Here is an 11792-nt window from a genome sequence, read left to right as displayed (position 1 = left end):
TGCTGCACCTCTCATGACTATTTATAGATTACGTTGCATTCACAGGTCTTGTCATCGTTGTTGCTATGTTCAATAACGACAGAATCGCCATAGCATCATGGTAGCTGCGCAATACTAACCGGTATACAAGATCAGCTCGTGGTCCAGCTAAGTAGTGAACGTAGTATAAGTTCACGTCTTGCCGCCCGTTGATGAATACAGGTATTCAGCCGAGAGCCGTGTCAACTTGATCTGTATCCATTCATTGGATAACAAGTAATTCAACAGATTATACCACGTGTACACATTCCCGCCGGAAATGTGTAAAGCGCGCGTCTGATTCTATATTATTCCACGACCAGTGCCCCTGCAGTAGTATATAAAAACCTACTGTGCTGATTGCTGCGGACATCTCGGTACGTCTAGCCCTTCCTCTCCCCTATCCGCTGTAGACCGCCATGGCAGGCAAACGAAATGAACTGTCTCCCAATTCATCTTTCGGTTCTGACAAGCATACGCAGAAGGCCATTTAATTGAACGGTGACCAAGACATGCCACAAATGAAATCGTTGCAAATTTTGCCTGACTTTCTGGACCAAGCGGCTCACGACGAGATGGACCAAGAAGTCTGGAAACTTCTGCAAAGACGTTTTAGAGCCAAAGATAATGCTGATGTGGTTGAGCAGCTATCCAGTGTAAATGCGGACGATCTGCTTGATAAGCAAGAAATCTTTGGCGCCGTGCTGTATGCCATCCTCCTTCCTCTGAGCTACCGCGGCAGCAAAATTCAAAAGAAGTATATGAAGCTGTCATCTTGCGAAGATGTATTCTCGGGACCTCGTGCCGACAAAGTTCTGCAGCTGATGAAAATTTGTGCTAAGAAAGGCACTTTTGAGAGCATCCGCAACTTCAGTACGTCCTATCATTCGAAATGCATGTGTCAAGTGTATAGGATCCATACTCCACAGGCCTATTCAGAAGAGTCATTAGTACTGAGGAAATCATCTCAGAGATGTCTCAACGTAAGTCAATTCGACCATTATACATGGCAATGCGCCTGATGTGACTGACAGCGCATAATTTACAGAGCAAGGCGAGCATAGTCGGATTCCCAGTCAGACATTGTTGGTTCACTCATTCACGCGATATGTTCAGCGACGATATCGGCATGGTCACGAAACTTCTATGGTACCGCTCATCAGACACTGTACAGCAGCATCGAGAGGATGAACTCTTCTCGCGTCCCGGAGCAATTGTACTCCAACTATATTTCTATTGTCCAAAGCTCTGGTACCGGAAAATCACGCACGGTCGACGAAATGGCTCGCTTGGTGTTCACATTTCCCTTCAATCTTCGTGCGGAAGGCTACCCAGGTACGCTATCAATCTCAACAGCCTTTTGAAAGGTTAGGTTCACTGTGCTCCCATTTGATACAGGTTATGCATATCCCGCTGCAGATTCCGCAATCCGTGACTTTCTGCTAGAACAGGGTTCCGAGAGGAACTATGATTCTATAGTAGCTGCTTATCTAGTCTTCTTCCAGCACATGTTCATATTGACTGCGCAAAGGCTGCCTACTGTTGGGAACTCTATCGAAGACCAGACGGTGCGAAGTCGAAGTAATGCACATGAACTAGCCGAAGAATGGAGGACGCACCTTGCAAAAGGTGATACGAGAAAGATATTCTATTCGCAAATGGTATCTGTAAGTGATTTCACCAGATGTTTCGTTTTCTTGGTTCATGCCATCCATCTGCAGGCTCTCAGACGTTTGCCATCAGTGATGGAATTGAAACAGAACGAAGGTGTCATCAAGCTCAATTCATACATTCAGTCTGCGGTCGATGCGGGTCACACACTGTTGGCTACCATTGACTCCCTTGTGAATGATAAGCCTGCCGACTCTATACGTCTGGTCATGTACTTCGACGATGCCCATTCACTGACGCAGCACAGCATTAGTGGAATAGCCCCTAGTCCCATTCATTATCACGCTCTATGCAAGGCTATCGACCAACTAGCCGCCCTCCCTCTTTTCGTTGTGATGCTGTCATCGACATTACAACTTCGCGGACCATCTCCTCCGAATATGTTCTATCCCTCAACGCGAGGTGGAAATCAGGGTGATCCCCAATCACCGATCACCGAAATGCCCTTTGACCTTCTCTACAACAACGAGCCTTTGGTTCCTCCAGAAGGAGTAACGCTGATGGAGGCTTGCGAACTAACATTTATCTGCCGATTCGGTCGTCCACTGTATGTCTTTCTCACTTCCACGTACTGTGACGATATCTAAGACAGTTGCCTGAATCAGTTGGAGAGCGTTGTTCATGTCTGGAGATCGTGCTGTCCGAGTTACCATGGTGGAAACAGCGTTATCAAAACTCACTGGATACCACCCCAATGGGACTTACAACCACGCCCATCTTGCGGCTTTGAGCACTCGATTGCTTCTGGAATTTGAGCCTGCTCGCGAGCTATCCCGCACAGTGGAGGCGGAACTAGTTGACAACAATCTTCGGATTGCCTATAGCGTTCCAAAGCGTCGTGGATATCCCCGATCAGGGTATCCATCAGAACCGATCCTTGCCGAGGCTGCTGCACGCTTGTTAAATCGGAGCGAATTCTCGGTTCCTGCTAACTTGGCACCATACGTCCGGAGCGGATTAATCAAGAAAGGCAAAAAAGGCGAACTTGTTATGCGCTTGCTGCTGCTCGAAGCGTTTGACAAGGCAACAAGGAAGAAGTTTGGAAATAGCGAGGACCCAGAGCACCTGACGTTCGACCATCCCATCCTAGTCATCGACTTCCTACAAGCGCTCTTCGGTGAGAAGAATATGAAAGCAGTCTTGGACAAGGACGCACAGAACCGTGCGAACTGGAGAACGTTCAGGCATGCGTTCGGAAATGCATACGTTCACTTCACACATTTCGGAAAGTCGGAAGACGAGTCCGTCTCGAATCAATTTGGCGCTTGGGCGGCCGTGATGCGTGGAATGGCTATGCAGTGCTTCACAGATCAAAATGTCATCGACTGCATCGTACCGGTAGTTTTCGGCCTTGACAAGAAGATAACGCCAGGTAGAATGAGCGCGATCCTCGTCCAAGTGAAGAACAGAGTACCTCCCGGGAACCTAGCTCTGGACGAAAAGAGCCTAGATGACGGTCATGGTTTCTTTCGGCGAGACAGTACCAAAACATTGACCGACAATCGCCCTTACATCACGATTGTGATGCAATTTGGCGCGGGGACCGCTGCATCCGAGAGGGCACTGCCTACAGCAGAGGTCCATCAACTGAACACATCTTTTTATCCTGTGGAGTCGACGGTCAGTTGCAGTACTTACAAAGAGGCTGAGGCGCGATTGGCGACTTTATACGATCCTGACGAGGACTTGCTACCCCTGGAAGGACAACAAGAAGAGGAGACGGATCTCCCTCACCCACGATACGAGATCGTCGCCGGTGACTGTAATCCCACAACGTTCGAAGCTATGCTCGATCATAGAGGCAATCAGCAAATCACGACGAATTTGTATGCGTACTTGTTGGGCAGCAGTGATGTCTACGACGAGCATCCGAGACAGGAAGAGGAAAATCTCGCAGCTCTGCGCAACTTGAAACCGGGTTGGAGCGTCGGAGATGACTACTACGACTGGACAGGTAATGAGTTCCTGTGTGAAGGAGCACCCGGACGAAGGAGACAAGTAAAGTCAAATGGCTCGGAGGGCGCAATCCGGGCACCAACCGCCAGCGCAACATCCGAAGACGTTGCTATGGGTAGTTAAGAGTCCGATTCGAATGAGCGCACCGAGCTGAGCGATTGAGAGTTGTGGATCAGCCTGGACAAAACATACCGTTGTGCTCTGTCGAGGATGCCCTCTATCGATCCATGTCAATTGCCAATGTATGCGTCTATGTGATGCTTGAAGGGACGTTCTAAACCCAGATAATCAATGTTACAGTGCGGCAAGGATATGCATACCATTTCTCTCGCGGTCATCTAACGAATCTCGCCTATGTTGTCATATGTCGACGCTGTGTCATGTTCAACCTAACGGAGATGCTTCAAGATAACTATTTAGCAAAGTGGACGACCCTACTGCAACTTACGCACATAGGACTGGAAGCTGATTATTTGCTTTCCTATAAATTGTTCGCCCATCACGTTCTTTATCGCGCATACATTTCTATCTTCGAGATCCGCTGCTGATACAGTAGTTCTGTAGAGTACCGGCCAGTAGGTCCCCAATGTTCATACCGATTAAGGCCGCATGAGGGATATGAGCGAATACAGGTTATGTCTTCGCCTCGCGCCATCTTTGAGGTAGCATTTGAGGGCTATTATAGCCATGTCAAACACATCTCCTTTGCCTTCGCAAATAATATTCTTGCGCATCTCGCTTAATTACATACTTCCACCAGCTCAAACTCGGGTCAAACCATTCCAATAGATATGATGGACTCACGTTGAACACTGGAAAGAGACTTTCATCCACGTACGCATCTGCGAATCATCTTGGTATCTCGGAGCTTAGCACCGCGACCATCCAGTAGCACGACAAATCGGCTTCTTGCCGATGCCAACGTACTATTCCTATTCAAATGAAGGAGTGATCTGATTGGGGGAAGTGCCTTTATCCCGAGTCTGCTTGAGCACCAGAGATATGTATCTCCGTCGCAATCCGCAGAAAGAGACAGAACGAGATGTCGTTCTCCCGCTCATTCTGTCTCGACATGGCATGCAGGATAATGCGCACAGTAAACACACTTCATAGGCCGCAGACGCAAACTGTCGCGCAATAACAGTCGTAATATTGGCGGAGACGACACCGCACAGCAGCAACATGGTCGCACCTTCAGGCCAACTTCGCGAAGACAGTGCGAGATACCGATTCGGAGAGAGTGTATGAACATTGAGAGTGCCGGACGTCTTCTCCTGTCCAAACTTCAAAGATACATTGAGCTGCAGATTGCGGAGTTCTACCGACGTTTGTTGACGGTAGCAGGTATTCTGGAGGCCCAGAACATCCGAATCGCATGAAACGGGCGACAGCAGCGTGAGAGAGGTTGCATCGCGGGAGTAGCATGCATGTATTGTAGGCAGGTCCAGCGATAGCACAGCGGCTCCTGAGAATTTGGGTCCGACGCAAGCTATATGATCTTCATCGTCCACGACAAATCACTGAAATAGGACAGCGTGCAGGGAATGATCACTGGCGCGGACGACGCGCTCTCCAGTACTCCATAAGCTCCTCGCCGACCTAGTCCGGCGTCCTGGACATCCGACCTGCACGGCCTGCACCCTAATGGCCATTGCGGCACCGCGTTTTATCGGGCATAGTACGCTCACCGCGCAGATTCCTGTATGTCGATGAGCACGACATATTGGACGATGATCCCTTTCAGCTAAGTATGGGTATTAGCTAATTATTAACGCCCGTGAGTAGAATTTGAACAGTTCAACGCTGCATGTTCAAACAGCAAGAATAGAATATTGTGTGTCATACCTTTTTCTGCGGAGAAATACGTCGCTCTTCAGTGGCACTGTGCGGTACCACTTGAGTATGTTGACTTTCCCGGCCAGCCCACTGCGCGGCCAGGAGTTCGGGAGTCGCCCACTCTCTAGAAGATGGCTCCATGGGGCCAAACCGATGGCCCGTCCCATTGTAGCCGCGCCCTATTATATACACGCGCTACTACTTTCCCATGCCGGTGGCGCAGGTCGCACCAGGGCCTCTCGCATCCGCGCTCTGTGCCCAGATTCCAACAGAGTAAATCCTGAGTTGGTTAGAGTCACGAGGAGAAGTCTCTTTGAGCATAGCGCACATCAAGTGCAGCGGTAGCGAAATCGTTGCAGAATCTCTGAAAATGCAGCATGAGATGCGTATTTAAGTCATCCATTAGGCGAGAAGGGCGCTAGCAGTAAAGATGGAGATGGAAAGAGCCAAGAACGGACAAGCACCGTTCAGAGGAGTGACCGACGTGATCATGTTGTGACTGTCGTGACCAGACGCGTCAGTGACGCGTCCTATCAGGTCTCGTCACGCAGTTACTGTCACTTGAGGATGTCGGAGAGCCTAGAGGATTGGCTGCAACTCGGAGGCGGTCATGTCACGGCGTGGGTGTTGAAAATAAAGCGGTACGCATCTTTTGTCCATCGGACATCTGAATAGTGACCCTATCCAAAACCCATGTACTGGGACGAATGAATTATGTAGATTCCATGATGCAGTTCTCACAACGTGAGCGACAGCAACCTCGCCGCGATATCGATAACGCTTCAGCTGACGGAGCCTGATGGGGCGTGGATCAGGCGACTGGCGATATGTTGCGCATGCAACCCAGAAGCTTTGATGGTAGGACTGTGGCCGCATTCCTGCCATAGATGCGAACGGAGTTGGAACTATCTCCGCTGCGAGAAAGGCTCCCAAGGGCTCGGACGCAAACAATAAGGACGGTGGTTATAGAACTCGTGGAGGTGGTGCGCAACGTCTGTCGGAAGTGCACATACTCAAAGGTAGTTATGTCTAACGGAGGTGCGTATTATAAAATATTCCAATGCGGTGAATCATCATAACATACCATGAATATGCAGCATGCTAGAGAATGAGCCTAATTCGTCTTACACACGTCGCGAGATGCAATCAGTGAGAATTCACCGTGTTTTACCTTCCTGACAACTTCACTGACGGATCTGCTATGCTTTGTTTTGACCCAAGCTATCAGGACGCTGGCAATGCAATCTGGCATTGAGGAGTTGAATACAGTACAGTCTGAGATAAGTCGAGGTGTCGCATCGACACCATTGAGATCTTGAGAAGCGATCCTAATCAGGTTCACACGAGATAGAAGGTGCCCTGCATTGCCGCCTTCGCAGCGATGCTAGCTTCTTACGGAGTAATGTCCATAATCGATGATTTTATCTCCGACACCTCACTCGTTCACTTTCGCTCTGTATGCAGACGAAGAATTAACATTGCACATTGGGCGTCCGCAGTTCTGAGAAGCCCTTCCGGTATGACTTAACATAGTTCATCGTGCTCTGCCGTTCTCACCGACTCGGTCCCTACGGGCCAGATTACGAAGCCACTATCGCGTACGCAACCAGCGTGATAGGTAAGCGCGCTATTGGCACCGTCATTAAAGTTCATGCTGACTAAGTAATGAATGGTCCTGGATCTTTGCGGGTACAGGATTTGGACCCTGCCGCTAGAATCGCAGTGCTGCTTGTGGAAAAGCACGATGTGTTGACTGCTATCTAATGCAGCGACGTCGTTTTCTCCTCCCGACCCTCGTCAAACCCTTGTTGCGGTCCTCATGGGTCTCTCTATTGAGCTCTTCATTGCAAGCTCCCTGGCGTTTTCCGTTGTCCTGCTGCTCTTGCAGAGGAATGTGCGATGGTATGGGCTCCATCTACCTCCTGGACCACGGCCTATTCCAATCATCGGGAATGCACATCAAATGCCGGTTAAATACACTCAGAAAGGTCTTTCTGCTTGGTCGTCGCTCTATGGTAGGCAGAAGCAACATACACCATCTATTAACACTGACCCATTGCCCTTAGGAGACGTCATCTATGCCGAACTCTTTGGATCGTCTATGATAATCTTGAACTCGATGCAGGCAGCGAAGGCGCTGCTGGATCATAGGAGCGCCAAATACTCTGATCGACCCAGGTTCACGCTGCTTAGAGAATTGTCTGTAGTCCCTACAGAATGTGTTTGACGTTCTGACACCTTAGTTTGATAGGCTTGGGTGGAAGCGAATCTCGGCCTTCTTACCGTACGATAAGCAATGGCGTCAGCACAGACAATGGATACAGGCCGCTTACAACGATGCGAAAGTGCTCACGAGCTATCGTAGCATGCAGCAGCGTGAGACGTATTTCTTGCTATCGGAGCTGTGTAGCAGCCCTTCGCAATTCGAGTTACACTTCAAACGGTCTGGCGTTCATGACTAGTGTGATGATCCTTGTCTCACTAGCGTGATGTTGCAGTTTCGCTGGCGCATTGGTCTTGGAAACAGCGTACGGGTACCGCTTGAGATCACGGGATGACAGAGCTCTGTGTGACCTGATCGAAGTCACCGAAGAAACCAGTGAGACTGGAACGACCGCAGCGGCACTTGTCGACCTCTTTCCGTTCCGTAAGCCTTCCCAAGGTAGTTCCAACTCAACGCTGATCGAACGTCTTCAGTGAAACACATCCCGATATGGATGCCCGGGGCGGGATTCAAGCGCAAGGCACTGCATTCTAGGCGGCTGATCCTTAAAGTGACGAACGAGCCGTTCGAGAGAGTCAAACGCGAACTGGTCAGGCATCTTAGTCACATCGTGGAAGGAGCACTGACACAGGCGTACAGGCTGCGGGAGTTGCACGTCAATCATTCGTTGCATCTCTTCTCCAAGATCCGGACCGAGCAAAATGGCCGGAAGATCATGAAGAAGATATCAAAGGCGCGGCGGCTGTTCTTTATGCAGGTTCGTCAAGTAGCTGCTTGCTTGGCATGAAAACGGTCACTGACCATTCATTGGTTCTCACTCAGCTGGAATTGACACGGTAATTTGAGGTCACGCTTGCGTTTTGAAAGCCGATTGATTCATCTCTAGACAGCTATTGTTCTTTCAACCTTCCTGCTTGCCATGGTCATCCACCCGGAGATATATAGGAAGGCGCAAGAAGAGATCGATCGTCTGGTCGGGAGTCAGCGCTTGCCAGAATTTGAAGACCGCGACTCACTCCCATTCCTTGAGTGTATTCTCAAGGAGGTGTATCGGTATGCATGCCGTTAAAGATGTGTATGTTTGATTTTCATGCCAAGTTGCCTTGCAACAGATGGAACCCGCCTCTGCCTTTGGGTAAGTTGACCAGGCCACTCATGTTTTGCGTTGACCAACAATCTACAAAGGAATAACTCATAAGTTGATGGCCGATGACGAATATCGAGGCTACCACTTCCCCGGCGGCTCCATGGTGATTGGTAACATATGGTCAGTACATCTACTGTTCACACGATGTCTGCTGGATGCCCACAGCCTATGTGCCATCCACAGGGCCATACTGCACGACGAGTGTCTCTACCCGAAGCCAGATACTTTCAACCCACAGCGTTTCGCTGACCTGGATTCCGAGGCTGCAGACCTCGCCGATCCGCGCAAGGCCGTCTTCGGCTTTGGTCGACGGTAGATTGTAGTTCGGCTTCTACACAGCAGCCCATTGTTAATCTCCTTGCGTTCTTAGAATCTGCCCCGGCCGCCGATTCGCGGATGCCAGCATTTGGCTGGCCATCGCTAGCATCGTGGCAACTTTGGATATCTCAAGGGCCCGCGATGCGAGCGGTAAGGAGATTGTCCCTACCGCCTCTTTTGTGTCGGGAATCGCGAGGTAAGGACGTATTCATGATTTATGGTGGGGCTGAACTCATTATCGAGTCATACAGTCCACCCATGGAGTTCACTTGCGAAATCCGCCCTCGCTCAGAGGAGGTCTCCGCGCTGATCGGAGAGCTGGCCTTGGACGCAACTGCGACAGACGGCCCGTTAGGCGCTTGAAGATAAGAAGGAGTCCAGGGAAATTGATGATGGAGGTGATCGATGCTCAGATGGACTGTAACGGCGTGAAGTTGAGATGATGGTGAAGGTAGCGAGCCGTATCACAGGCTCCAATTTCTGCGTTCACCTCAATGAGCTCTGCATGCAATCCTCGCTGTTTTTGTTTCCGCGTTAAAGGCTAAAGCAGGTACGGATTCCAAACATTAACGTCGTCGCTACCACCCATTACAAACCTCAGTCACGAGTCAACTTTACCATGAAGGAATTTCTTCTCTACCACGTTAGGGCCATTGAGGGCCGGATCTTTGTATGAAGTGCAATTTTTGATGCATCCGAGAATTGCACGAGTTTGTGCAGGAGGACGTGCACCTCGTTGCTATGTAATTCATCCAAGGCGATATTTGAGGCACAAGAATACTTACAGGACAGGCCGGACCGAAAGGCCAGTCTGCAGGGCGTCGTAAAGCTATTCCATGATGTGGCCATGGTCCATGTGGGCATCGATCTGCTCATATCTGATATGGACGAAACGAAGCACCCTGGGGTTCAGCTGGGGGGAAAAGCGGCTTATTACTCCTCTGCAAGGTATGAACAGGAATAAAAAAAAACACTCATTAGCAAAGACACAAGACATATCTTCTCGTTACAAATACTGCGGAGATGAGGACGTGTTGCTATCGATCTCTGCACCATCCAAGATAGTGCGCGTCGGTGAAGTACAGCTGGTTTATCGTGCATGCAACGAAAAGCCTGCACGTCGCAAGCCAAGTCAGATAATACACAGTACAGTACAAGATGGTTCGACCGGGGACATGGTCCAGCAATACCGGTAATATAGGCGAGAAGAGGACAACAATAGACGGATGAATTGTTAAAGACCCCTCAACCCGGAGACGACAAGTGAGAGCCTGTACGCGTCATCGTCAATGCGCTGTGGCATAGATCAAGAGAGGTGAGACGTACCAGGTGCCCTGGCTTGCAGATGCACTAAAGTACTGTGAACAGACGGACAACGGAGCGGAGGGAGTTCCTATAGTACATTGAAGTAACGTAGAACGGACGTGTAGAAATCAGCTTAACATTAAGTAATCGGAGGTGATTGATAAGAGAATACAGAAAGTAATACAGCACACTGTAGGTCGCAGATATCGGACTGAACGGTATGTAGGATTCAGCGCGAAGACTCCTCATCAGAATCGTACGGTAGAGGCGGGATGGGCGTCATGCGAGCGGGCGCGAGATATAGCGGCTTGACTGGGGCCGGGGACAGCCTGGCTTCTTCGTCCTCATCTGCATCTTCGGGCGGAGGTACGACCAGCACCAGCCGGAACGCATCCTTGCCATTGAGATAGAAACGGAATAATCGCTTCTCCCGGATGAACCCTAGCGATTCATAGAGCGAGAGAGCAGCAGAGTTGTCGAACTCTGTCTCGAGCACCACCTTGCAGGGACGAGTCAAAACGAGCGAAGGGAAGATGAAGGAAAGACGCTTACTTCCTCGACCCCATGCAGCTTCATCTCCTCAATCGACCGGCGTACGAGGGTGCTCGCTGATGGTACAAAACATTTCGTTTTGAGTACGCGGGAATGCAGCCCTTGAGATATGTTACGCACCAATGCCACGTTTCCGCCAATTTCTATGAACACTCAACATAGCAATATACCCCCTGTTGGTCACATCTTTGTGCAGGCTCTGCTTGCATACGATAACGCCTATTGGATCAGACGTCTCATCGGGATAAGCCTGGAGCAATGACCAGTTTCAGTACTTTCGACAACGTATGCCATGCAGCCTCACCAGGAACGACAAGTGTGGCCTACCTGTCTCAATCAATACTCGGTCAGTGATAAGTTGGCAGGAGGACTCACCACTGTCGTAGGAAGTAACGATACGTGTAAATGACATACGGCTCACTCAGTTCGTGCTGGACGAGAGACATGACGTGAGGCAAAGCAGATTCGCCCGTGTACTGTCTGTAGATGATCGTGCCCATGATGGCGGACAACTCGTGCGAAGGGACGACTCAGGCAGACCGGTCTCAACGAGCGCCTAGTACGGAATGCTTTCTGCCACTACAACCTGCCACGATTAGTCCAGTCATTCTTTCTCTATTCCATCTACGCGCGACGATTCTTCCTGTTCTCAGCCCACATGGTCCTCAGCATGGCGAGAAAGTGCTCTCTGACTCGAGGGAGAATTACTGGCTTGTCAGCAAGACCTATTGAAACTATATGACGACGTTGGGCTGCGAAATGATA

General features: G+C 50.0%; 5 protein-coding genes across 5 annotated transcripts; 2 read left to right on the top strand and 3 right to left on the bottom strand.

Moving 5' to 3' along the window:
• Positions 1-449: 449 nt before the first annotated feature.
• On the top strand, positions 450-3768 carry LAESUDRAFT_753114 (uncharacterized protein; the record flags this gene model as incomplete). Its single annotated transcript, XM_040911760.1, has 6 exons — positions 450-891; positions 948-1001; positions 1135-1353; positions 1417-1685; positions 1740-2236; positions 2295-3768. The coding sequence occupies exons 1-6, from the start codon at positions 531-533 to the stop codon at positions 3766-3768; spliced, it is 2874 nt and encodes a 957-aa protein (XP_040758351.1). The 5' UTR covers positions 450-530.
• An 849-nt stretch (positions 3769-4617) lies between these two features.
• LAESUDRAFT_718028 (uncharacterized protein) lies at positions 4618-5367 on the bottom strand (the record flags this gene model as incomplete). Its single annotated transcript, XM_040907386.1, has 3 exons — positions 4618-4707; positions 4752-5134; positions 5334-5367. The coding sequence occupies 3 exons, from the start codon at positions 5365-5367 to the stop codon at positions 4618-4620; spliced, it is 507 nt and encodes a 168-aa protein (XP_040758350.1).
• A 686-nt stretch (positions 5368-6053) lies between these two features.
• LAESUDRAFT_732104 (uncharacterized protein) lies at positions 6054-6841 on the bottom strand. The gene is made up of 5 exons (XM_040910172.1): positions 6703-6841; positions 6579-6630; positions 6297-6519; positions 6202-6225; positions 6054-6122 (listed from the first exon to the last, which is right to left on the bottom strand). The coding sequence occupies exons 3-5, from the start codon at positions 6364-6366 to the stop codon at positions 6061-6063; spliced, it is 156 nt and encodes a 51-aa protein (XP_040758349.1). The 5' UTR covers positions 6367-6519; positions 6579-6630; positions 6703-6841; the 3' UTR covers positions 6054-6060.
• Positions 6842-6946: 105 nt separating this feature from the next.
• LAESUDRAFT_816424 (cytochrome P450) lies at positions 6947-9533 on the top strand (the record flags this gene model as incomplete). Its single annotated transcript, XM_040914773.1, has 15 exons — positions 6947-6998; positions 7061-7099; positions 7177-7496; positions 7548-7680; positions 7733-7924; positions 7980-8128; positions 8179-8294; positions 8345-8462; positions 8528-8541; positions 8592-8758; positions 8818-8840; positions 8891-8972; positions 9036-9164; positions 9223-9366; positions 9422-9533. Exons 3-15 carry the CDS (start codon positions 7301-7303, stop codon positions 9531-9533), a joined length of 1575 nt encoding a protein of 524 aa, XP_040758348.1. The 5' UTR covers positions 6947-6998; positions 7061-7099; positions 7177-7300.
• Positions 9534-10704: 1171 nt separating this feature from the next.
• LAESUDRAFT_739552 (acyl-CoA N-acyltransferase) lies at positions 10705-11527 on the bottom strand (the record flags this gene model as incomplete). Its single annotated transcript, XM_040911014.1, has 5 exons — positions 10705-10974; positions 11028-11083; positions 11148-11277; positions 11332-11350; positions 11403-11527. 5 exons carry the CDS (start codon positions 11525-11527, stop codon positions 10705-10707), a joined length of 600 nt encoding a protein of 199 aa, XP_040758347.1.
• Between the last annotated feature and the right edge of the window lie 265 nt (positions 11528-11792).

This window comes from Laetiporus sulphureus (genome assembly GCF_001632365.1).
Source record: "Laetiporus sulphureus 93-53 unplaced genomic scaffold LAESUscaffold_77, whole genome shotgun sequence".
In the NCBI taxonomy this organism is placed as follows: Eukaryota; Fungi; Basidiomycota; class Agaricomycetes; order Polyporales; family Laetiporaceae; genus Laetiporus; species Laetiporus sulphureus.
Note: the sequence above shows the minus strand (reverse complement) of the source record. Positions and strands in the feature narration are given on the sequence as shown.

Bases quoted from the DNA above. Each gene is read 5' to 3' on its own strand.
- LAESUDRAFT_732104 (XM_040910172.1), bottom strand. From the start codon at position 6,366: ATGGCAGGAATGCGGCCACAGTCCTACCATCAAAGCTTCTGGGTTGCA. The intron at 6,226-6,296 runs CTGATCCACGCC...GCTGTCGCTCAC, and splicing joins CGCAACATATCGCCAGTCGC to GTTGTGAGAACTGCATCATG. The intron at 6,123-6,201 runs CTACATAATTCA...AAAGATGCGTAC, and splicing joins TGAGAACTGCATCATGGAAT to CGCTTTATTTTCAACACCCA.